The 26,719-nt window shown below is 44.6% G+C and overlaps 1 protein-coding gene across 1 annotated transcript in view; it reads right to left on the bottom strand.

Annotated features, from left to right (window-relative positions):
* Nucleotides 1-26,719, bottom strand: part of DNASE2B (deoxyribonuclease 2 beta) — a 257,300-nt gene that overhangs the window by 56,505 nt on the left and 174,076 nt on the right. The window contains exon 4 of the mRNA XM_078659262.1: nucleotides 9,727-9,888. Within this exon, the coding sequence (XP_078515388.1) occupies nucleotides 9,727-9,888 (162 nt within the window). The remainder of the gene's footprint in view (nucleotides 1-9,726; nucleotides 9,889-26,719) is intronic.

The following is a 26,719-nucleotide window of genomic DNA, read 5'->3' on the forward strand; positions in this document are numbered from 1 at the left end:
GAGGTGTGTCCACTTTAGAAGAAGCAGATCCTTAACATAAAACTTCAAAGACTCAGACCCTAAATTACATTTTGGTGTCTGGAAATGGACTTTAAGAAAGGAAAGCTGAGGCTCAAAATGTGCCATCTGCCAAGCAGCCAGATGGGCTATGTGAGAAGGGGAAGCTCTGCAAGGCTTCTTGCTGTGACCAGGACAGGGGGCAAGGGCCTGCTAGTCTCCCTGCTGTGTGAGGGGGCATCACTCATTACATTAAGATCACCTGCCATGGAGCCTGGACCCCCGGCCACTGCCTGCTTGCTAAGACCAGTAAGGAAGAGGAGAGCATTGGAGGGAGCGAAGTCCATTGAGGAACTCTGCAAGAGGATTCCCTGAGTGACGTGTGAGGATGTGCACTGATTGGGTCATGGCCCATGTGCATGTCGGTTCAGTGATCCCCAGATGCCAGAAGAGGGCCACCAGAGAATGAGCCATGAGTTAAGCATGGTGTGGGACAGGACGAACAAGTACTGCAATGCTGTGGTGACCCCTTATGCCAGAGGGGGGCACCAGTAACTTTACTACTTCGAGAAATGTTGAGACTCCTAACCATCTTGGCATAGGTGCCTGCACCATGATAGTCTGCTCCTGTGCTGTCAAGTGCCACAGCAACCTCATATGCCAGGAGGAGCTGCAGAAACTAACTTGGCAGAGGGATACAGGTTGCTGCCCAAAGTAGATACCGAGGCTTTGTTCATTGGGTTGAACCTACAATGTGAGGGAACTGACCTGACTGACCACTGAGGACTGCCAAGGACACCATGGACACAATGCATCTCGCTCTTGGAACGCCCTTCCAACTCACTTAAAATACATAAAACATCTCTTGGACTTCAGAAAACTACAGCAACCTGGCTTTTTGACTCTTTATGAATCATTCTCAGTCTAGACACTGTTAAGTAGGCTCTGGTCGAGCTTAGCGCCAAGACTCCCCTTTGGGTAATCATTGCGTGTTTCCAAATAAATTAACATAACATTAGCCTATAAATCATAGGGGATGATTGACTGCCACGCCTGTTATATCAGGCTAAGTATGCTCCTACTCTACGAGGGAGGGTATGGTGTTGGAGTTTTAATTTCTATTGGAAAAAGGTGTTAGATAACTAACACAGAAGCTGAACATCTTGCTTAAAGAGTGCATTCGGAAAGCTGTTGGGAACCGGAGCACCACTAACTTCAGTTTCTTTAGGATCCTCTCCAGACGCTTGACATCTTCAGGGTCAGTATGGGTGCTGAGATTTTGTAGAGTTGATAGGATTCTTTGGAAGGCACTGGCGTTTGAGTCTTCTATGTGTTGTCAGTGATTGCTAAAGGCCACTGGGCTCAGTTGGTAGTCCTGTTGTCTCCTGGCAACGTCGGTCTCTGGTATCCCAGTTTAATTTTTCGAACTATTCCCACTAGTAATCACACTAGCTGGGGATGACTACATAGTGCAAATGTGGGACACCAAGGCATCCTCAGGGAGTCCTGTGTTATTATGGTGATCTTGAACCAAGACCAGCCTGTTTATCTCACCCCAAAATTGTTTACTGTTGGTTTGCGTACCAGGCATGAAGAGTTTGTTCCATATTCCTGACTGGTAAATCTTTTTTGTTTGCCAGCATTCTTTGTTGTAAGTTTTTCTCAGCTGCTGAAGTGCTGTTCTATTGAGCATTTTGCCTATTTTTACATTCTGAGAGAGCATTCTTACTTATCTTTTGATCTGTTTTTCTATTTCACAGAGCTCTTTTGTATACCAATTCTGTCTTTGGGGCTATAGGGAGGCTGATTTGTCTTGCTGATTGAAGTCGACAACTGGAGCGGTTGGAAATGCAATGAGTACGTTCCTTATTATGTCCTCCCGTGTATGATATCCTGCATCTTTGGTTTTGCCCTGAGTGTTGTCTGAGGGGATGTAAACCAGGGCTATGATTTGCTCTGTATCTGAAACGTGCCAAGTTATAACAATAAGGAAGTGAGCTCAAACCAGTCATTGCCATCAGATGTAAGGATGCATATTCCATTTTGAATACTTGGGAAATTGATCACTTTCAGGACGGGGCCTCGATTTTAAATGACTTAAGCAGGGAAAATTATTCGCTATTTATTAAAAGGTAATCAATGATTGAGCGGGTCCAACCACTGAAAAAGTTAAGCTGCCGGCTTATCCTTTTTAAAGTTGGCATACAACATTTGTAAGCCTTGACTTTCTATCTTTTGACGTACATTGAAAGATAAGTCTGCTTGGTTTCTTACTTTGATGTGAAGGAAATGATTTAGAAATAAATGGGTTTTGAAAAAAGTCTGACTGTGACTATAAAATGCTAAATTTGATGTCATTTTTGCAGAGTCTTTATTAGTGCTACCAAGGTTGAGGTCCTCTCTGTCTTCTTTAATGTGCATGGATAGATGGATACCTTTAGATGGAAGCGGGCCCTCAGAGGTTCATGTTGACCTTTAGGGCACCATTACGATAGCGGGCGGACACCGCAACGGCAAAAGGGACTGCCCGGCCATAGGTGCGGCGGCCCCGCCATGCCAATCAGGATTTGAGCGACCCAGGGCAGTCGCATCCCACATTTTTACATTGCGGCAGGCGGTGCTCTAAGCAGCACACACCGCAATGTAAAAAATGCATGTTGTGCGGTGCCTGCCACCTTGTGCATGCAAATGTAGGGGGGTACCATGGGTACCCCCCAAATGCACCCTCCACCCCCCAACACCCCGGGGGCCCGCAACAAGATCTGTCCAGCAGGCAATCAGATAGATTGCATGCCGACGGAGAGGCAGCGGACGGTCTTTCCGTTTGCCCCTGCGACCTCCGCCTAAGTAATATAGCTAGGAGTAAGTAGAGGGCATGCGGGGATAGTTGTTGGGGGAATCGCCACTGCCGGTCGGGCGGTGGCGATCCGCCCAACATCCTAATGGACCCCCAAGTTTATACTTTGGTAGCCTGTAGCACCCCTGCCCATAGCCCTATGTTTTCTAGTCGCCATTTGTATTTTGTTGAAATGAATGCGGAGAGGCCCTCCCTTGGGTGCCCATAACATGAGGTCCACACTGCGGGATGTGGTGTTCCGTATACCCTATTACTGGTGTTAGTTTTAGGCTCCATGTTTTCTGTAATAATACGTTATAAACATATTGAAGGTAGTCTATTGTTTCAATATCCAGAGGAATTTTGTCACATCCTATACATTCCAGGTAAAGATTTTAATGTGGTCTGGCTCAAGTGAAACTTGCTGTTCATCAGGACCAACTGTGGTCTAAAGTTTGCAGCAGCCAGGACCATTCTTGAGTTTTCTCATCCATAGTGAAAATTATGAAGTGCCTTACGGGCCCTTTTTCTATTGATTTCACTATTGTTAGCTTTGGCAGGTTAGTAGGTGGAAACTCTGCCCCAAAATGCCTCTCAGGTTGACATGTCTATTAGCTGGGCTTGTTAATCTGGGCAGTCGTAATATTGAGTTAATAGGAGGCAGGTTTGTAGGTAGCACAGGGCCTGGGTATCTTACTGGACACCCAAATTTCAAAACCGCACCTCTATTTAAAATGTCAAATGCTCCTCTTGATGTATAATTGGGTATGAACGTTAATTTTGGAGGTGAGGATTTCTGGATAGGTCCCTGGTTCGATTCTCCCTGTAGTTTTACCCAGATCTGCAACATGTCCTAGTGGAGGGTCACACCTTGTGCTTCAAGTGCTGCATAGTTGGCACGATTAGATGTCTGGAATTTTGCTTCTGTCATGTTAAACCGGTATCACTCTGTTGCAATGGGAGGGTTCCCCTTCATGGTTTCAGTGTCCAATACTGAATCTGAGCTGATAGTCCATTAGTTTTCAAAGGACAGTACATCGGCCAGTTCTTGTTTGCCCTGTTTGCACTGAGTCATCTGCAAATTATCCTGGCTTTGAGCTGCAGATGTTTGGACATTGACCACAAATTATTTTGCCGTCAGCAGGTTGTCTTGGCTCTGTACTTTGACCAGGGGTGGCGTTCCTGTTTGCGCATAGTTAGAATCTATAGTTCAGTTGTCACCTTCTTTCTTATGAAAGAATAATTGTTAAATGCCATGTTGTTGGTGAACTTTTTTCCCCCTGCATTTTGTTAAAGGGTTTTCTGTTCTCTTTTTGTTTGAGTGGCTACTTTGATGCTAATCTCTTCCCGGACAGTTAGTGAAAATGCAGATTCATGCTTAGCCAGAGAGATGTGGTTCAGGGTTGCCAACCTTAATGTCCCCTGGCCTTAAAAGAACTGGTACTGGACTTGCAGTGTTTATGTCTACTGCAATTTGTGATGAGGAAGCCGGGAGTGGTAATGTTGAGTTCACTGGAGCCACAGAAGTTGGTGATAGATCTGGTGGATTCTTTTGCCCAGAATTTCCCGGCAGACTTTTTAATTGAGTTTTGACTTCTTGCTAAATCGCTGACAAAATGTTTGGTAATGCCTGTAACTTGTCAAGCAAAGTGGTGCATTGACAAGGAGCTTGCTGCATGTAACAATTATCCTGGGAACTGTGGATCAGATAATTCATTGACTGCAGTTTTCTATCAATATTGGATACATAGATGGTGAGTGTGTTGAGGAGGTCAACCTGGATTTCTTGTTTGTGACATTGGAAACAGACAGCTAATGAAATTGCCTCAATTGTGTTTAGAAGTGCTACCCAGGTAGAGCCCGGTAACTTTCCATTATTTACAGAGTGGGCTGAGGAGTCTTAAATTATGCCATGTTCCTCCTCTACAATCTTCATAGTACTTTTACTCAGGGACCTCCTTCTAGAGACTTTTGACAGTGGTGCGTTGGTATTTGATCAAAGATCATGAAGCTTATTGCTTAGTATCAAAGTTTTAAAATTTATGTCCAAGGTCGATAGTTAATTGGACTTTAAGGGGATTTAGCTTCATCCCCAAAATGCTTTACGTTGAGCGTTGGACTGTGCCCTTGGTTGAGAAATGGGCTCATTTTAACTATGGTGGAATTAGGGCGCTGCTCTTTATTCTACTGATCTGGAGGACAATTGTGCTGAGCTTAATTCTTCCCATTGAAGGTCTTGTGGATTGTCCAAGAATTCAATCAGGGGTCAATTTTGCGATTCAGAGTTTTTGAAATGATTGTTTATGCTGACTTTTTCTGTTGGGCTGAGATTGTCCAGGTTGCTTGTTGCTATGGGGACTGGGGAGGCGGGGGTGTGATTGTGAAAAAGATTGCAATGAATTGTCTTTATGCACTTGAGTTTGTAAGGAATGAATGTTTGGACGATGAAGCCCCTCAGCTATCAGAAAGATAATCTGTTGGTTGATGGGCCCAACTTGGTCTCTTTGCTGATTAAAGGGAGTTATCCTGTGCTGCCCTGGTTCACCCCTTAGTTTCCTGGACCCCATGTTGAAACCATTTGTATTTGATTTTGTTTGCCAATTAAGTGACAGTCTGCCTCTGCTAGAGTGCTTTGATTTGTGAAACTTGCTTGGAAGTTGCTTATAGTTGTATCAACATCTGTCAGAACTTGTCAGCTGTGTCAGTACACTAATTGACGGATTAGGCGAGTTTTGGCGGAAGATAGAGGGCAGTGGTGGGCAACTGTTACAGCAACTATTGAGGCGGGCTGTAGATGGGTCAACTGACTGCTAGCCACTGAGCCAACCATCCAGTGGGCTGTGGAATGGTTGTCTGCAGGCTGCAGGGAGGAAGTACTGATAGCAGCCTTGTAGGCTTGTGAAGCCTCTATGAGTAATGGCAGCGAACCACAAGGATATTCGCTTTCCCTTTTCTGGACACTTAGGCCACCACCCAGGCGCCCAATGTCAAGCACTTCAGCGCACACAGCATTGAGCCTCAGGTGCCCAGTAGCCAAGCTCCCAGCGCTCACCTCGCTTGATTCCTGGACAGAAATCCACTCCTCAAACTGAGGCAGCAGCTGCAATGGAAGCCAGGTGGATGGGAATGTGAAGGAGGAGCGGTGCCCCTTTCCTTTCTCCAAGACCCCCTCCTGTTTAGAGTCACATTGCACCAGCCCCCACTCTATCCTCTATTGGCTTTAGAATTTCATTGTGTGCAGGCTTTAATGTTGGTGTTGAGTCCTTGAGTTCAAGGATGGGACAGACAGGGGTCTCATGGGAGATGACTGGAAAAAACACCTGCAAGCCGCACCTAGTCATAACTGGCCTACTTCTGCCGGGATCCAGGCTCTCTCTGTGCAGAGATTGACTACAGCCTCTTCGCTTGCCTTGCCCTTCCTGATGGTCAACCTAAGTGCTGTCTCCTGCTATGGTTCTCAGGGTGTTGCTCTTGGCCACCACAATTCGTTCCTGCCGTTCAGCCACTCGGCTCAGACACAGTGAGCAGCGTGCATCTCAACTGCTCTGCGGAGCAGCTGCTACCGCAAAGATGCTTGAGGGATGAGAAGAAAGGGAATCCTCACTGCCACAGAACCTTGGCGCCCTTTCCCCCTCCAGAATCTGATGCTGGATTAGGACCAGCCTAGACCATATAGTGTTTCTGGGGTCACAGGCGAGATGGCGGTGGTGCTGACATACCACGAACTACGATCAGGGCCAGCAGCAGACGCAGCAGCAGACAGAAGCACCAGTGCAGCACACAGACTCAGATCGAATATATACCCTTACAACGCGTGCAAATTCATCACATGCCTTTACAACGCGTCATTACAATGACCGCATTGTTAGAACGCATACCATTACATCACAAGTTATTACTACGACTTGCTGTAGGGGGCGCGCTGTACTTAGGAATAGTATTATTTACTATTCTTACTCCAGTTTGTGCAACAGCAGGGAAGATGTTGGGTTCTAAATCCAACACCAATGCGCCCCCTACAGCAAGTTGTAGTAATGACTTGCAATGTAATGGTATGCATGGTAACAATGCGGTAGTTGTAACAACCAACTTGTAATGGTACTGCGTTGTGGAGACAGCGTTGTAAATGCTGTTTCCCCTCAGAGCCTGCCCCCAGCGTTCTGACAGCTGACTCCATGCATTAAGTGTAAATGGGTAGTAGGCAAAAATAAGTAAGTGCTTAAAAGCACAAAACTCCAACTGTGGGTATTTGGTCATGCTGGACCAGGACAAAGTCACAAGTTCTGTTAGATACAGGGACCAAGTTAGGCCTGCTGAACAAAGTATAATAAATCCTGGTTGCGGAGCATTGCGAGGTCCACCGCGGAGAATGCGTCATGCAGCGGCACTTGTGAGAAGCTGTGAGGCTGGGATGTGAGGACCTGTGTTGACAATGCATAACACAGCAGCAGTTCTGAGGAGATGTGTGGTCCTGTGTCAGGGATGTGTTGCACAGTGGCGGTTCTGATACAGAGTTGTGAAACAATGCTTCACCACTGCTCTGGTATTGCTAAGACCACAATTGGGCTGGCAAAGCCTCTTCAGGCCCACTTCTAAGGGTCCAAGACTGGGGTAGCACCACTTGGAACTCACAGCAGGTAGAGTCCAGGTACAAGATTCAGGGTGGTTGGAGCCTTTTCTTTCTCTGGGGCACTTATCAGGAGGCCAGCTAACTGGCTTTCTGAGTCTCTTTGGTGGTTCTGGATTCAAGATGCAGGTCCAGTCCTTCTCACTCAGGGCAACAGGGCAGCAGAGTAGCTCAGCAGTCCTTTTTCGGAGTCTTCCATAGGTTTCTATGTGAACCGAAGAGTTGAGTCTGATTGACCACTATTTAAACTTGGTGCCCCCTGTGAAGTGGCAGAGGCATCTTGAGTCCTCCCCTTACAGAGATGTCTGGAATTTCCTGCCTTCCTGTCCAAGCCCCATCTTGTCTGGGGCACAAAAGAATGGTATGAAACACTTTGTGAGTGTGCTGAGGAGGAGTCTTTGTGATGTGCAAGTGAGGTACGTGACAGCTCCCCCCCTATCAGGTCATAGATGGCTAACCCTGCCAGCATCTATTCCTCCTTTGTCTCACCATCTGGGAGCAATACACAAATACCACCTTCCACCTATAACGTGTCATGTGACCCAAGATACAGGCTGCAGGCACTAAATGGTTGAGACAAGAAAATGAAAACTTTCTAAAAGTACCACTTTCTGAATTGTGAATTAAAATCCAACTTTACTATTAAAGAGGGTTTTAAATTACAATTCTTCAGAGGCCAAACTACCTGCACCCAATTGAAAGCTATCACCTGTTAAATGTAATAAGGTAACCCTAATGTTATCCTATGGGAGAGACAGACATTGCATTAATGAAAAATAAACTTCTGAGTTTTTCACCACCAGGGGATGTAAAGTTTAAGAGTACATGTCCAACTATCTAAATTCACTGCACCTTGCCCTGTGGGCTGTTTAGGGCCATATGTAGTAAAACGGATGGTTTAGGCCTGGCAAAAGGTTCATTTTACCAGGTCGCAATTGCAGTTTAAAACTGCAAACACAGCAATAGGAGGCCTGAGCCATGTTTGATAAATCAACTTAAGTGAGTGGCACAATAAGTGCTGCAAGCCTACTAGTAGTATTTCATTTACAGGCCTTAAGTAAATGTAATGCCACTTTAGTATGGGCTTACAAGTAAATTGAATGTGCCAATAGGGTGTAAGCCAATTTTATCATGCTCAAAGGAGAGAGCAAAAGCACCTTAGCACTTCTTAGCAGTGGTAAATTACATATAGCCTTAAAAGTCCCAAAAAATGGGTCAAAGAAAAAGAGAGTTAAGGCAAAATATTGTGGGATGACCCTGAAGAGAGGGCCAAATCCAACACGCTCAAACTAGGCATTCTTTCCTTGAAGCAGTTTTCTGCCTTTATGTCAGGTATTGTTTTTGTAACAGGTATACCGTCACAGACCTTTTAGATACCATGGAAATATATTTTGTCTAACAAATTAATTTTGCAAAAAATATATATATAAAATTGCACACACCCCTCCTTATATCCTGTAAGATATGTTTTTCATAACAACAATAACACATTGAAGCTCCTTTAAGAGATGGTCTTCAATTCCAGAGGTCTAAGGCCTTATTGCGATGTTGGTCGGAGTTGCCTCCGAACGACATCGCTGCAGATGGGGAACCGACCTACCTCAGGTCGGCGGTAGTGACACCGTAATTAGGATGCGACCGCACATGGTGTGGTCACAAACTTAAATTTTTCAATGGGAGCTTGGGCAGAGGGCCAAAACTACCCGTAGCACAAGCTCCCATTGAAAAATTTAAGTTTTTCACCTCATGGTGCCTGCCACACAGGGCAGGGGATGTGCAGGGGGGCACCATAGGCCTCCTCCAGGGCCACATGCGGAGGGCCAGCGAAGAAAGGGGCCCAGCTAGGGGCCCCCCAAAGACACTTTCCGACAGACGTTCCATGTCCAAAAGGGCAACATGGAAGTGCTATCATAATCCCAACTGCGGAAACGCCCTCCTTCCGACTGCCCGATAGGCTCCTTGAACCCGACGGAACAGAGTCGGATTCCCCAGCCAGTTTAAACTCTGACCACCATCATTTTAATACGGCAGTCGGAGTTTATACCTCCAATGTCGGTTGGAAACCCTCCGACCAGCGGGCAGAAGCATTCCGACCGACATTGTAATTAGGCCCTAAGCCTCATCTCTTGATACCTCTTATAAAACAAGAAAACATACATGCATGTGGCTGGTGCTTTAAATGGCAAAGTACAGTTTGCCCTCTTGTATTTCTGCCCATTTAAAACCTGCCAGTTTTAAAGATGAGCAGATTGGGCGCCATTCTTACCTATCACTGAATACTGTTCGTATTTGTAAGTGACGCAGATGACAGTCTGTCCATTCTTCTTCCCGGAGGATGGATAACTATAACCATTTTCAGGAAATGGAGGGAACCCAGGAACACTGTGAATCAGCCAGAAGCCCTGTGATTTATCGAATAGGAGGCATCCTGTCAAAAAGAAACATCTTTCAGCTATTTTTTTTTAAAACACTTTTTTATTAAGGAAGTAGAAAAAACAAGAAAGCTGCATATTACAAGATTCAACAGAACAATATGCATAAAATGCCTTGGAATTCTATTCTGTTAACAGTTATCAATTATTCCTAAATTGGTAACACCTACTCTGCCTCTCCTGCCTTTTAACTTATTTATGGCAGATTCACATTTTGATAAAAGTACTCCTAAATGACAGCCAGGACTGTTCAATCTGGAGGTTGGGGGAGCCATGGCAGCCTCATTGACTGACGAAATATAATGAAACATTAGCAATGGCAAACATATAGAGTTGCGTGTTTACACATTGAATATATTCATCAGTCCCAAACTATTTACACAGTACTAGTAGTCAGCGTAGTATCAAATTATATTATATTGCCTAACTTTCCGGTCACTCAATCCCAAAATACTTTTACAGCAATACAGTTTGCAAACCTGTTCTTTGTGGGTGAGGAAGGTATTCAGGTAACTATTAAATGATTTTCATGCGCAAAGTTGGCAAAAAATTTAGGGGCATTCAAGTATATTTACTGTTGCATTTTACACAGAACATAAACATAACACTTGATTTATAGACAATACTGCAAAAAACAGATATCGAAGCCCTACTTCACAAAACAAATCTCAAAGTCATTGAGACGGAGAATCCAAAGTATCACATAGAAGAAGGCATTGTGAGTGGTGGGCAGGTGTTAGGTTTGAAATTCCTCTCTCATATAATGCACCTGTCTATGCTATATTAGATTAGCAATATGTGGCTAAATAGATGCCATTTGTGTTCACCTTATGTAACCCACTGAGTTATCCCTGTAACACCTAAGCTTTCGTTAGCTCGTGTGACTCCATTTTGTGTTTTGTAGTCTGTATCAGACTGCTTGGACTGGGCTCATACTAGGCCTTAGTATTCATAATTGCCTGCCTCAGCAGAACACTGTACTCCGTTATTATTTTCTCTCTTATTCAAGGTTGCTACACGACTAGTTAACAAACAATTATTCTGCTTCTGCATACCATTCTCAATGTGTAACTCTGTTACCACGTTAGGAGACGCGGAGACTAGGCACAGTGGCCTTGGACCACTGATAAAATGTACGCATCTGGCAGGTGTTATTTCATCTCTGTGCCTCCTTTATATAAGGCCCAACTCAGGCTAGTAGTTTTCCACTAGAGGTGTGCCCTTAGTCTCAGAAAGGGGTTTACCATGTATTAGCAAACGTTGGGAGTTAGTCCCTCGATAGACATCTTAGGGTGAAGGTCTGATGGGACTCCTCTGCAGAGTATATGCTGAATAAACGTAAATTTGTATTCTCTAATGGCTGATCGACTCTTCATTTTGGGGAGGCATAGCAGGTGGTTGTAAGTAACCCATGTGGCCCTAGTAGGCCCCGTCCTTCACAGGGAACAAGGTGGGCAGGTGTTGGTACTACAACTACTACAGCAGAGGGAGACCCAGAGCATTTTAGTCCCATATCAAGGCTGTTATTAATCATATGTTGGCCCTAATGGATTTGTTTTGTGCTGAACCTTGAATTGAGTGCCTCCTGATGGATATTTCTTGCTTTTGCTCATTTGGCAGTAGTATCTTGACAGCTGGTACTGTTCAGGGGTGCACCTAGATAGAATATGGGACAGATTTGGATGTGCTTTACTATTTGACCTAACTTCTTTGTAAATTGTTTGTCATATTTTTATTTAGTCCAGAGTGCCTGGGTTTGATTTGTTTAAAAAAACTTAGATTTAAAGATATACAAATATATATATATATATATATATATATATATATATATATATATATATATATATATATGGAAGTTCGTATTGTTCTTGCAGGTACCTGAAGAAAAAAAGCAAAGGTATCATTATTATACAATTTACAGATAGTATCAAGACCCTTGCAAGCCTACAAGAGGCACATTGTTCCGTGAAATATAGCTCGCAAGGAAGACTCTTCCACAATGGAGCATAATATGTCAATAAGGATTGCTTAGTTTCTGCCAAGCCTGTCAAATCTGAAGCCCTGCATGAATTATGCTAAACTACACCCTTTTGTAGTGGTTGGGATCTGTAAATATGATGAAGGAACCGGGGGCACTTCAGAATTTCAATTTCGAAATAATCAGCAGCTCAGTAGAAAAATTCAAAGTCAGGTAGTAGCCAACCCCCTCTACACAACTGAAATTTCAAGAGCCTAATAACTCATCTGTACTAGTTGTAATTCCAGTTAAAATTACTAATGGTAGAATCCAAACTTTCACTAAAAATCTTTGGGGCTAGCAAAGGAATAAATTGAAATAAGAAAAGGAATATTAAAAGAATGGTAATTTTTAATATGTCACACGTGTCAATGAAGCAATTTGGTGGGCAATTCCAACTATGCATCATCATAAATAAATTCCTTTAATAAACCATCATAGTTCTTTTTCACAATTAATCCTAGCTTGCTCATTATTTTAACACCCAGGTGGTAGATTCATTGACATTATGGTCATCCTATAAGTCTGTATTATTGGTAACTGTTAAAACTGGGGGTCTCTAGTTGGCAGAGGTAAGTACCTTCGACCAAATATGGACCCTTGCTTCTAAGTCAGAGAAAGGGGGCAACCCCTGCTCACCCCCTTGGTAGCTTGGCACAAGCAGACACGCTTATCTCAGAGGCAGTGTGTTAAGCATTTGTGAACACATACAGTAATACAGTGAAAACACTACAGATGGACACCACACAGGTTTTTTATAAAAATAGGTATTCTTAACACAAGGCCATAAATTAAAAAAATCCACAATACTGTACTCAAAATAGACTTGAAGATGGTAGAAGTAACTTAGTTCAAGTTGGTGATAAATGCGACACATTTCTCACAAAAGTACTTGGATGCGCAACGCAAAACAAACAAAAGGTTCGCAGGGAGGGAGATGCGTCAGTTCCTTGCTTCGGGGGAGGTGATGTGTCACTCATCAATGCTTGGGCAGAGTAGGGGATGCGTCTTGTTCCTTACCAGAGAGGTGGTGATGCGTCAATTCTCATACTGCGTTCCGGTTACGATGCAGCAAGATAGCGCCTCGATGCAATGCGACAATCCGGTGTGATGCGTGCACACCCGGCGACCATGCGGCAAACTCTGTAACTTTAACGCTGTGACAGGCCCTGCGTCACGCTTCTCCGGTGATGTGACGTGACCTCTGCGGCGGGAACACCCTTCTCCGGTGATGCGTCGGGTAACAGCTTTGAGGAAGGCACGCTTCTCTGGTAATGCGGCGGCGACCTCTGCAGCAGCGACACTCGACTGCGACGCGGTTCTTCTCGTTAAGTCACGCTTCCAGCTCCCAGCGGCATGCAGGCTTCTGCAGACAGAATACCCAGCAATGAAATTCAGAGGGGAGCTGGTGGTGAAGTCTTTTGTCCCTGAGACTTCAGCAGGAGGCAAGCACAAGTTCAAGCCCTTGGAATAATATTCTTCAAGATGATGAAAGTTCTTTAAAAGTTCCTTCTCCTCTCCTTGGTAATGAAGACATCACTGTAGGCCATCCCAGCAACACAGCACACTGGCAGGGGGGCAGTCAAACTCCTACAGCTTCCTCGGTTCTTCTCCTTGCAAAATCCTTTGTCCTCTGAAGGCAGAGAGGCCTGTACCTAGTCCATACCAGTTCTATGCAATCCTGGGGCAATTTGTTTACATGACTCCTTCTTTCCTTTGGCAGGGTGGGCCAGGGTAATCAGACAAACCACAGGAGGTGTAGCCAGCATTGTGGAAGGCAGACACAGTGCTATTCAGGCCCAGGTACTACTCCTCCCACCCATCTACATGCAGATAGGTCTATTCAGCCTTGTGCTGACTCACCCTGTCTCCTGGAGCCACCCTAGCCCCTGTCACTCACAAACCAGACATACAATACACAAGCTAGAAGAGGCAGGCTGGATGGTTAGGTAAGAATATACCTATTTTCTAAAAGTGGTATTTTCAAACACAGAATGTTAAAACCAACTTCACAAAAAGATGTATGTTATCATTCTGAGTCCAGGCATACTAAATTTGAATTTCTACCATGTTCCCTGGGTCAGTTAGGATTATAAGGTGTTATAATAATCAAACTGCCCATTCTGGCCTATGGGAACAGGTAGCCTTGCAATAGTGAAAAACAAAATTGGCTGTAATTCACTATCAGGACATGCCACACACATAAGGGTATATCCTATCTCTTACATACAAGGCTCCCTGCCCTTGGGCCTACTTTAGGGGTGTCTGATATGTAGAAAGGGGAAGGTTTGGGGACTGGCTTGTGGGTGCACTTACCAAGTCAACATGGCAGCACTAGGCTGCACACAGGCTCTGCAATGGCCGAGCTGAGCCACAGATTACAAGCTGCTCTGGTGGGTGGCACAATCAGTGCTGCAAGCCCACCAGCAGCATTTGATTTACAAGTCCTGGGCACATGCAGTGCACTGTACTAGGGTCTGACAAGTAAACCAACTAAGCCAATCATGGAGTCACTAATTCATACATCAATTTAACATAGGGAGCACATGCACTTTGGTACCGATTAGCAGTGGCACAGTGCCCAAAGCATCTAAACCAGCAGAACATATAAAAAACAGATGAGGCAATCAGAAAAAATGGAAGGGAGACTCATGCCAATGGTACAAGGTCTAACAGTAACAATTACCTCAGTTTTGGCAGTATTTAAGTGATAGCCAGATATATTTCCAAATGTACTCACCTCATCTTTAATAGTCAGCAGAGTATACTTAGTTGATGTTGTATAAATTGCAATACTGTCACCATATGCTGATACTTTAAGTTGGTATCCCTTAAATTCAATAGGCATTTTACCTTCCTTTTGGATAATATATCTTAAATAGTGCTTAATATGTATGGCACATAGAAGATAAGAAATAGGGTATCCCTGGTGGCTGCCCTTGGTGCTCCATATGAATGGCGAAACCATATCAGTTATACAGATCCATGCACTTCAAGTGCCACATAACACATTAAACAATTTAGTAAACCTTCAGCTGAAGCCCATTTGTTGCATAATGAACCAAAGTTAGATCATTGCAATATTCATCCCTCATTTTTAGCAGCATTGAACAATGAAACTGCTTCATTGACATGTCCCTTTGTATTTCAACGGGGTTAAATCCATGCTGCTGAAGAGAAACAATTTGACTGCCCTAGGTGTGTAGCCAGAATTTTTTAGTAAATCTCTACATCTGCATTGATTAATGTATTGGATCTGTAAGAGCCTTGTTCCTCCCTAGGCTGCCCCTTCTAATGAAATACATTATTGATGTTATTCTGCAAAGGGAAGATTTCTTCCCCTATAGAATTAGTTTCAATAATCTCCGACAAATCTAGAGTCTAACACAGACAAAATAGTCTTATACATTCAAGAGGGGTTGAATCATCTCCAGTGACTTTCTCCCAAGCAGCTTATCCATTGCCTTAAACACTTCAATTGGGCTAAATCATTTGCTAAGCTCTTTGGATGTTTGTGGAGGTAAAATTTCATGTGTGATATGGGCCAAATATGTCTCCATGTCGGCACTGGAGTAGCACAGGTCATCAGTGTACGCTTCTGATATAATGATTGGAGCTGTACTAATATGGCACCTGGTTTCAAGACTGATTGTGCAGAATTTTCTCTAATAGATTCAATCCTCGCTTAGCTGTTAGCCTCTTAATATTGTATACCAAATTGGTCAACTGTCTTATAGGCTTTTTGGTGCTGAGTCAGATAGAGTGCCACAATTTCTTTCAAAGAGATCGAAGTGACTGTGACTTACAGTTCACTGGTCCTAAGTAGATGTCATGTTCCCTCTGTATTTTGCATCATACAGCATGTACAGGCTCATTTTCTAGGTCAATGATCATTTTTATAATCTTATTTTCAAGATCTCAGCTCTTCTTTGTATGTACCGTATAGCATATAGTGTTGCCCTTTATAGAGTCTTTCAAAGAATCCCATGCCATTCTAATAAGTGCAATTCCATCCAAGAATAATTTCAAGGAATTCACTGATGTCTCCACATATATTCCTTGTATTCTACCTCCTTTAAAAGGAATCTCTCAAATTTCCATCTTTATGAAACCTTTTTAGACTCTGATAAACAAACTATTATGCAAAGATGATTGTGCCTAGAAGACGTTCTGGGGAAGATATCTATTTGGGCATCAGACTCAGGCTCTGGGAAAATTAAGAAACAATGTGTATGAGAGTAGTGTATAAATACTCTGCAGACATCCATGAGACTCACAACTTCTATTAACCTACAATTGGCTCTCCACGACTTCCCTAACCATTGCAAGGGTTGGGATTAGTTGTGTCTAATGAACAATCTAATATATAACTGAAATTCCCACAGAGAATAAATTGACCCACATGGCAGCCTAACTGTAAGACTTCTCAGTTCAGGTTTTAAAGTCTTTATTTCGATTCATAAAAAAATCATAAAAGACAGACATTTAACAAACACACAATACATAATCTTTAAATTTATAAAACTAGAATTAAATGACAAGATAGTCGAACCTGAGAAGAAAATTACTAAGATTAAGCTCATGAATAAAGAACGCTAAAGTTTACAGATAAATTCCAGGCAGTTTTCGATAACATGAGCAGAAATTAAAATTGAAATTGACAGCCTGATTTAGTAGTGCTCGGTACATCATGGAGGAGCATTAGCATGATCAGTACAATAGTTATATTATGGTTTCAACCTTAATATCGAAGCCCATCCCAGATATTTGGCCAGGCACACTGAAATAAACTCAGAGGTGTTAGTTGTTAATACACAAATAGCCTCTTCGGATTTTCTTATGGGCATACGCTGGAACAGTGGCTTTAACCATTTGGCTCTAGGTGCTGAATATCTAGGGCAGACAAACAAGAAATGTCCTATAGTTTCCTTGTGGCCGGGGCACCATCTGCAATGGTCCATGGTACTCATTTTCCAAGTTTTAGTGAATACATTCAACGGCAATGCACCCACCCGAAACTGGTGGTAGAGTTTCCTGTCCAGTGTTTTGGAGATTGAATCCCAATAAAATTCACGGGACGAATCCAACTTAAATGACAGGAACCTACCCGTGAGATTGGTACAGCTTGAGGCATTAACTCTAGACTGGCGGATCATGGCCCAGTACAGTTCCTTGAAAGCCAGTTTAGATGGAAAAGTGCTGGTGGAGGGGGATATCCAAAGTTGCTCTAACCCCATATCCGTCAAGATAGATTTTGCCATTTTGAACCATTTAATTTTTCCTGAACCCCCAAGTGACCTAACTTCAGCTACCTCGTTGGCGAATCGGGTAAGTTCAGGGGTTATCCACAAACACCTCCAAAAAGCAACCAATCTAAATCTGGCCATCTCATTAATCGGGGGGCAACCCATGTCCAAGCAGAGAGGGATGGAAGGGGTTGACTGTGGCAAACCCACTAGGTTACGCAGGAATTTGCATTGTATTTTAAACAGACCCATGAGATCCATATAACCCCACAAATCTGCACCATATAAAATTGCTGGGTTAATTTTGGCATCATAGATCTTGAGAGCCGGACAAACCCGCTTAGTGATAGATCTTTTTTGTTCACTTAATAGACAGCCAGTAAGGCGGGCAAGCTTTAGATGTTGTGCTTCAACTTGTGCTTTCCATCCCAGGCGGCTGTCTAGAGTGACCCCTAAATACACCATATTCTCCACTTGATCCAGTTTAACACCACCCATATTAACAGTGCACCGGACAGGACGATTCTTTGTTAGTACCATAAACTTGGTTTTCCCGACGTTCACCTTAAGGTCGCTGATGACACAAAACTCCCCAAACCGGTCCAATGCCCGCTGTAGGCCGGAACGTGTCCGGGAGAGGAGAAGGGTGTCATCAGCGAAGATGAGCATCGGGAATCGCTGTCCTGCGAGCATCGGGGCGTCCGTTGGGGTATCCTTAAAAAATTTGACCACTTGGTCAATAAACAATAAAAAAAGGGTTGGTGCCAGAACACACCCCTGGCGGACACCTCGGGTTACTGGGAAATGTTCCGTCACTTGCCCCTGGCCACCCCATCTCACCCTCGCAAAATTGTCTTCATGCAATTTAATTATTAAAACTAATAACTCCTCGGGCATTCCCAATCTCCTCAACACTCCCCACAGTTTATCCCTCGGGACTAGATCGAACGCGGACTTCAGATCGAGAAACGCTGCGTAGATTGTGCCACCGCCAAGCTGGACCACCTTCCAGTAGATCAGACAAAATCTGAACACCTGGTCAATGGTACTCGTTCCCGATCTGAAGCCCGCCTGCATTGGAGATAGTATGTCCTCTAGTTCGATCCATCCTTGGACCCTACCTAAGATCATACGTGCAATAAGTTTCTGGGTTGTATCAATGAGGCTAATCGGGCGATAGTTACCAGGAATTGACCTACTGCCCTTTTTGTAGATGGGTAATATCTCAGCCCCCTTCCAGGATTTTGGTATACTTGCACCGGCGGCTATTGAATTAGCCACTTTAGTAAGGTAGGGTATCCATAAGGCGGGGTCGGTTTTAAACAGGTCTGCTGGTATAAGGTCCATGCCCGGAGCTTTCCCTCGCATTGTAAGACCTATAGCCAATTCGACCTCTTTTTCCGAAAAGGTAATAGTCCTAATTTGTAAGGGTGGCTGTAATGCCGTCGCCGTGATGCTGGGGGGGTTGGGGTTCTCGGCACAAAACTGGGTCGAATAAAATGTTACCCATTCCACGGGGGACACATGGTTTACAGGAGTGCGTGCATCCGGATCTCTACCCCATTTAACTGTTTCCCAAAACTTAATGGGGTTATTTGAAGTAGCAGCCTCCAATAAATCCGACCAATGCTTATCCTCCCACACCCGCTTAGCTTCCCACTGCGTTTTCTTATAGTTTACTCTAGCTTCTTTCACTGAGATCATTACTCTGGACTTAACTGCCCTGATAAGTTTGGTATGGGCTTCCCTACATTTATTGTTATACCATTTCTTGGGACAGATTGGTATTTTAGGGTTTGCCTGGGGCCGTGGTTTTGAAAGTAGGGATTTGAGGTCAGCAAAACAACGATTATGGAGATTTATAATATTGCTGGCCATATCGGGATCGACCCCCAGATGATCATGTGCCAGCATCTCACTAAGTGTGTTACTGACTTTTATATTTACCTTATCCCTTAAAGTAACATCCTCCATGATTTTGGACCATTTTAGTCTCTTCCTATCATTGGTTAGGAAGGCATCCCCAGTCTGTGAAGTGCCAGGATTCTCAGATCTCACTAAACCTGGTAACTTTAATTTTAAGGACAAGGGGTTATGGTCGCTTTCTGGGCGGGGGAGAACTACCATGTCCATCATCAGAGGCCAGTCTCTTAGTTTTAATAGGATATAATCGATACGGCTTTTTCTTAACCCGTTATCGAATGTAAAATTTGCTTCCTGGTCTGATTTGGCGCGGCCATTGACAGCCCGAAAACCCCTATTGAGGCAAAGAGCCGTCCAATTCACTGGTGCCTCAGTTGCAGTTACTGGTTTACAGGGCATCAGTTCAGGAATACCCCATATTGCATCCTCCGCGTAGCCCTAACTGTCCCCTGAGTCAAGCAATGGCTCGAAGGTGCAGTTTAGGTCTCCAGCTAGGAGGGTTGCAAGATCACTATCAAGATCATCTAGAATGGGATCCAATATTTCCAACAGGGGGGGGGAGCGGCCTCCTGGCAAGCCTCGAGCATATACGTTAATCACGATCATATCCCGACAACCAACCTTACTCAACTTAATGATAAGGAGGTCAGGGTTTTGTACTGTTATTTCTATGGATTGAAATCCCAGCGATTGTTTCACCCAGATCAGTAAACCCCCAGAAGCTCTCCCTTTGGGACTTCTAATTGCAGGTTTAAAAAAGTTAATATATCCCTGCCTAAATGTTGGTTCAATTGCCCAAGTTTCCTGGAGTAGGATAATATCATATTTATCTATAAACTCCAGCCAGTCATCTGAATGAATACGATTTTTAACCCCCGCAACATTCCAGGAGACAATGGTGAGTAGTTCTGGGGCATGGGCCACGAGGGGTACCACCGAGTCCAGGGCTACTAGAGCATCCGGACTATTCTCAGCAACACCCCCGGTTTTGGTACACCCAGGGGTGCTCCAACTTTTCCCTGTCTTCCAGGAGACTTCTACTTCCCTTAAAGGTAATATGGTAGTACTTGCTATTATTGGAGCCCCCATTCGCTCTTCCTCTACAATTACAGGCTGCGGAGGCTCAATACACAGCCTAGCTGGCAGGGACCCTGGATTTACTATGTGGTCAATTGTGCAAGACCGAGAGTGAAGTCAATCATTGGCCTCAAGATCAGATAATGGGCCAAATTGATTGAAAAGAAATGGGAAGAGCGTGGGCTGGGGAGTCCTCATGGTGGGGTAACTCCTGATGTTGGGTTGGCCATTTCTGAAACCCGTCAGGGTACTACTCTGCCTATGTGGGTAAAAATATGATAGGCTCAATGTTTGAACATCCCCCTGTCTGGCAAACCTCGCTTTTCTACCAATCATTTCCACCACCCAGGGATCCTTAAACGAAATCAATATACAGTCGCCCTCCAGATCCTTTATACCATGGCCCACCCAGTCCACCCTTCTCACAAACAAGATTTCAGTTGGCAGAGAGGGGGGTAACGGTCGGTTTTTATTTAACCAAAAGGTCACCTTATTGCGTAGATCATCAAAAGTCTCCCTCTTACCGGGTAGAAGAGGGGCTACACCAGTCAAAACTATTGTATATAGTGCAGCCTCGGTAGGGAGATCGGCCCGTGGCTTGGTATGTCTACGATGTTTTTCAACCAGGGGTTTTATGATGTTACGTTTTTGATTGTCTAAGGGCCCTTGGGAAAAAGGCAGAGGAGTATTCAGACTTGGTTGGGCCTGGGAGGGTGGTCTAGTTGAGTGGTGTCTAGCGGGGTTTAAGCTATCAGGTTTGGCCACAGGCTGCTTCCTGTGCGTAGGCTGGGGTGGGGCCACAGATGTGTTGATAGGTGCAACCTTAAGATCTCCTCCCCTCATTGGTCTATTAGTTACTACCCCAGGGGGTTTATTATTAGAAGATGCGGAAGTAGTTATTTGAGCATTATTTGCTGGATTTATTGAGTTAGCCCCCCCTTGGCTCAAGCCGATTTGGGATACTAATAGGGCTGAGTTAGTGTTTACTACGGCCTCCAGGGATTCGATTTTTTGGGTCATTAACCTGGTCCGCTCTAGAACAGGCAATAAGAGGTTTTTCATCAAAGCCTCAATTTTGACCAACAATAATTCATCACTATTTTGACAAGTGGGGCAAGGGTCAGAAGATCCAAGCGGGGTGAGGGAAGGGCAAGGAATAATGGGAGAGGTACTGGGACATTGTTTTTTATCGCCAAGTTTACCCATAGCTAGTGATGTAGGATTGCCATGGGAATGATCGGCGATTTCTTTTACTTTTAATTTGGGCATTTTGCGTTCTCTCCCCCCTAGATAACTCGTGTCGTGCTTTCTCTTCCTTGTTACCGTGTCAGCGTCAGCTGAATTCATTTGTATCACCCTTTTGGAAACTGTTTTAGGGGGCTCGGGAGATGAGTGGGACGTATCTGAAGTATAATCTGATTCAAAACTAACCTGAGATGCAGATTCTCTACTTGCCTCAGAGTCACCTAAATTATGTTCAACATGGGCTGGAGTGTATGCAGGCGAATCAATCGCTTCACTATCTATATGTACTAGAGCCTCGGTAGTGTCTGAATGTATACAGTTAAAAGCTGCATGGGGTTGTGTCACAGGGCTAGGGATCGTAGCCAACCTACCCAATGAAGAACGTTTTCCACTAAGTAGGTCAAGTGAAAGACGTTTTTCTACCATAGAAATTTCTTTTTCAAGTATACCTGTGGCACGAGAAATGAATGCATCCAATGGCCCCGAGACCACACCTTTGGGGGTCTGAACTTGGACGATGCGTGTTTTGCCTGAACGTAAAGGCATATTTTCTAAGTGAAACAGATATGGGAGATAGCAACTAAGCACGCTATTTACACAAGTAAACTATGCAAACATTAAAGTCCTTTCGGGCAATAAAATGTTTCTTATGTCCAAGCGCTTGGCGATTATCTGTTTTTATAAAAATAAAGTCGATAGTCAATAGCGGTTAATTGTTCCGCCTACCTTGGATATGGAAGACAACCAATATAGGGGTTAGGGCCCGGGCCGTCCACTGCCGTCCTCGAACGGCCTCAAACGGCCCGCTCTTAGCCCGGTCTTGTCCCGGGCTGCGTCCCGCGCTGCGGGAGAAGTAACCCTAATTATAGGGAGGGAAAAAGGGCGGTGGGCGGGCCGGCAGGGAGAGCGGACCGGAAGTTGTCAACGGTCTTGCAGGGACTCCTGGGAATTGGAGTCCCTGTCACGCTCGCAGCCCTGCAGCCCTCCGCCGACGTTGGTAAGTTTTCTCCCAGCTGTCCCGGACTGTTCCTTCTCGCTGTGGCCCGACGATGCGGCACCCGCGGAGCGGGTGCGGCGAGGTGTCGGGGTAGTTCCTAGGGTCCGCGGCAGTGTCCAGGCAGGGTAAACGCAACCCAGTGCGCTTCAGCAGAGCAAAGTAAAATTGGTGTCCCAGTGAAAGTTAGGCAGCAAGGGGTTTTTAAATTACACACAGGTGAGTGGGCGGGGGCGGGCCGGCAGGGAGAGCGGACCGGAAGTTGTCAACGGTCTTGCAGGGACTCCTGGGAATTGGAGTCCCTGTCACGCTCGCAGCCCTGCAGCCCTCCGCCGACGTTGGTAAGTTTTCTCCCAGCTGTCCCGGACTGTTCCTTCTCGCTGTGGCCCGACGATGCGGCACCCGCGGAGCGGGTGCGGCGAGGTGTCGGGGTAGTTCCTAGGGTCCGCGGCAGTGTCCAGGCAGGGTAAACGCAACCCAGTGCGCTTCAGCAGAGCAAAGTAAAATTGGTGTCCCAGTGAAAGTTAGGCAGCAAGGGGTTTTTAAATTACACACAGGTGAGTGGGTGGGGGCGGGCCGGCAGGGAGAGCGGACCGGAAGTTGTCAACGGTCTTGCAGGGACTCCTGGGAATTGGAGTCCCTGTCACGCTCGCAGCCCTGCAGCCCTCCGCCGACGTTGGTAAGTTTTCTCCCAGCTGTCCCGGACTGTTCCTTCTCGCTGTGGCCCGACGATGCGGGCGAGGTGTCGGGGTAGTTCCTAGGGTCCGCGGCAGTGTCCAGGCAGGGTAAACGCAACCCAGTGCGCTTCAGCAGAGCAAAGTAAAATTGGTGTCCCTCAGTTATTTTAGAGTTTGGGAGGCCTTTAAAGTTACATTTAGTGGGTGGGCAATGGCTTATAAAGCTAAAATAAACCGGGACATTTCAATAAAAATTCGGGAGCTCCAGGTGACCCTGGAAAAGGCATCAGGTGGAGTAAGGGTGTTGAGGAACAATGTGAATGATCAAGCAAGAGGGTGTCAGGAGTTCAACAAGGCATTGCAGAACCTCAGGGCTTTCTTTCTGGCTGAAGAAAGCAGAACGTTTATGAAGAAAACCAACAGATTGGCAAAGATTTGGCATGGTCCACTAGGAGTAAAACACCCAACAATTATATTCATACTATTATTAATCCATTTACCAAGATCTAAACATGTGTTAAAGAGGAGCTAGATGAGATATTTTATCAACATTATTATATCTATATCAAAAAGTAGAACAAGTCCCCTTGATAGAGGTGGACTACTAGCTCAGCTCTTTTGAGCTCCATTGTCGCAGTGAGATAACCATACTCCCATTGACAAAATATCTCTGTCCAAGTTTGAGGCAGCTTTAAAGGCCATTGCAAATGGAAAAACAAGTGGAAGCGACGGCATTCCAATAGAATTTTTATAAAGAATTTGCTCTGCAGCATTTACCTTTTTTGACAGAGATAGTTAATCGAATCATGTAGGGGATAGATGTTCCCAACTCCTTTACTGATGCATTACTAGTCAGTTTTCTGGAAAGATAATTCCCCTCTAAATTTTAATTCATACAGGCCAATCAATTTATTAAATTCTGATTATAGGAGTTTTATTAAGGTAATGGCGACAGGATTAATGCCTTTGGCACCAAAAGTTATAAGGAAATATCAAGACAGATTTAGAGTGGACAGATCAATGTCTGCAAACACAAGTTATCTGACCCAGGCAATCATTTTAACCAATGCTGAAAAGGCCTTTGATCTAGTCAATTGGGACACATCCTTTGCCATTTTAGTGACATTTTATTTCCTAAGTAATTTTAAGTAGTGCTTTAGAATATTGATCAGTGTGCTAAGGCAAAGATTTTGATCAATGCTAAATACATTGGTGTAGTGTCAATGAAGAGAGGTAACCGTTAGGGTTGTCCAAAGTTGCCATTTTTGTTTCGCTTTTTTATCAAACCCCAGGCAGTCAAGCTGTATAAGGCACCTTTGATTAATACTCTGGTAAAGGGGATGTCAAAAATCAAGCTTTTTGTAGATGATATATTTTTATATCTTAAATCAGAAAATAATAATATTCAAGAAGTGCTTGACATAATTCAGGAATTTACTGCAGCTGATGGCTTTAAGATTAACCATTCGAAATGAGAAGTTTTACTTTTTAGGACAGAGGCAAGCGATATTCTACAGTGTTTACACCTGGCTTTAATTCATCCAGTATGCTACTTAGGAATATTTCCATCCTCAAGCTTTGCACACCTGTTTCATCTAAATTATTTGCCTATTTTGAGGAAAGTCAAAGCTCTATTAAATAGATGGGCCTTACTTCCAATATTAGAAATTGAGTCATTGTTAACTGGTGTATGAACCTAAGTCAAACAACAACCCCAAACCTAGTCAGAGTAAGGGTCAGGCAAAATCTAAATTAACCTTTGCTCACCCTCTGATAGCTTAGCACAGAGCAGCCAGGCTTAACTTAGATATACAAAAGGGGATGATGGACGGAGCGTTTGAGCAAATCAAACACTCACCCCCAGTCAACTGATCTGGTAATAATCCATCACCATTCTTTAGCCCACTCAGCCACCCCATTTCAGACATGGCTATATGCAAATCAGTCTGACCCTGTGCCTCATGGGAACAGTCCAGCCCGAACTGCCAAGCCATGTCTTCCATGGACCGGAAACAAGCATCCTGGGACCGGTTTCGGATTAATAATCCTCATCAGCCAGGCTATCTTGAATCCAGTGGCCAAGTGAGCAAGGGACTCACGTCTGAGCATACCCTGCCACACTTAGGGCAAACAAAGCGATACAAAAGGGGATGATGGACGGAGCGTTTAAGCAAATCAAACACTCACCCCCAGTCAACTGATCTGGGTTTAATCCATCACCATTCTTTAGCCCACTCAGCCACCCCATTTCAGACATGGCTATATGCAAATCAGTCTGACCCTGTGCCTCATGGGAACAGTCCAGCCCGAACTACCAAGCCATGTCTTTCCCAGACCGGAATCCGGTCCAGGGAAGGCATGGCTTGGCAGTTCGGGCTGGACTGTTCCCATGAGGCACAGGGTCAGACTGATTTGCATACAGCCATGTCTGAACTGGGGTGGCAGAGTGGGCTAAAGAACGGTGATGGATCAAACCCAGATCTTTTGACTGGGTGTGAGTGTTTGATTGGTTCAGATGCTCCGTCCATCACCACCCCCTTTTGTACCGCTTTGGCCGCCATAAGTGTGGCAGGGTATGCTCAGACGTGAGTCCCTTGCTCACTTTGCCACTGAAGACGGCTGGAATGCCAGAAACCGGTCCTCGGAAGCTTGTTTCGGGTCCAGGGAAGGCATGGCTTGGCAGTTCGGGCTGGACTGTTCCCATGAGGCACAGGGTCATACTGATTTGCATACAGCCATGTCTGAACTGGGGTGGCAGAGTGGGCTAAAGAACGGTGATGGATCAAACCCAGATCTTTTGACTGGGTGTGAGTGTTTGATTGGTTCAGATGCTCCGTCCATCACCACCCCCTTTTGTACAGGCTTAACTTAGAGGCAGTGTGTAAAGTATTTGTGCAATGCTTCAAACAGTAAAACTGTGAAAACACCACATACAATTAAACCACACATGGTTAGAACAATAGAGCTTAATTTAATAAATAAAATGACCTCTGAAATATTCCATTGGTACCAGTGGGTTTTTTCATTGAAAGGTTTTTTTGGCCTAGCAAGAAATATGATTTCTAATTTAGTATGATTCTTCCTTAAAATCGGTAATATAAAATCACATAAGATCCTAAAAGGATGAGGAGAACTGTTTGTGTCAGCAGTTTGTACTGTGACTTCACTTCCTCCTTTTCACTGCACCATAAAACCTTGCCTCTGTCTTCATCATCTTTCTGCTCACACGTGGCAAACTCAATCTAATTTTCAAATCAACCCATTCCTTGCGTACCCTTGAAACCAGTCACACTGCAAATAAACAAAATTTACTACCATCAACCAACACACTTACTAAATCAGCCTTTCTGTTGGAGTCTTGACACATGCTGTACTTAATATCCTGGACCATTGGCTGGTGTCAAAGTGTACTCTTCCTGATAAATCATGAAACCTGGGGCTCAGAAACTTTATGCCAATGTTTTGTTCTAGGAACTGATGGGGGACTGGGGCCAACCTTCTGAGCCTATCTAACGAAGGTGAGTTGCTACTGGGTCGTTTGCCCCTGGAGGAATCCACAGTCTAAATAAGTGACTATGTACGAAAGTATACAGAATTACTGGGGAATGAATCACAAGTCCTGTATGTAATCAGGGTCTGGGGTTCCTG

Source organism: Lissotriton helveticus, chromosome 1_1 (genome assembly GCF_964261635.1).
Source record: "Lissotriton helveticus chromosome 1_1, aLisHel1.1, whole genome shotgun sequence".
Taxonomy (NCBI): Eukaryota; Metazoa; Chordata; class Amphibia; order Caudata; family Salamandridae; genus Lissotriton; species Lissotriton helveticus.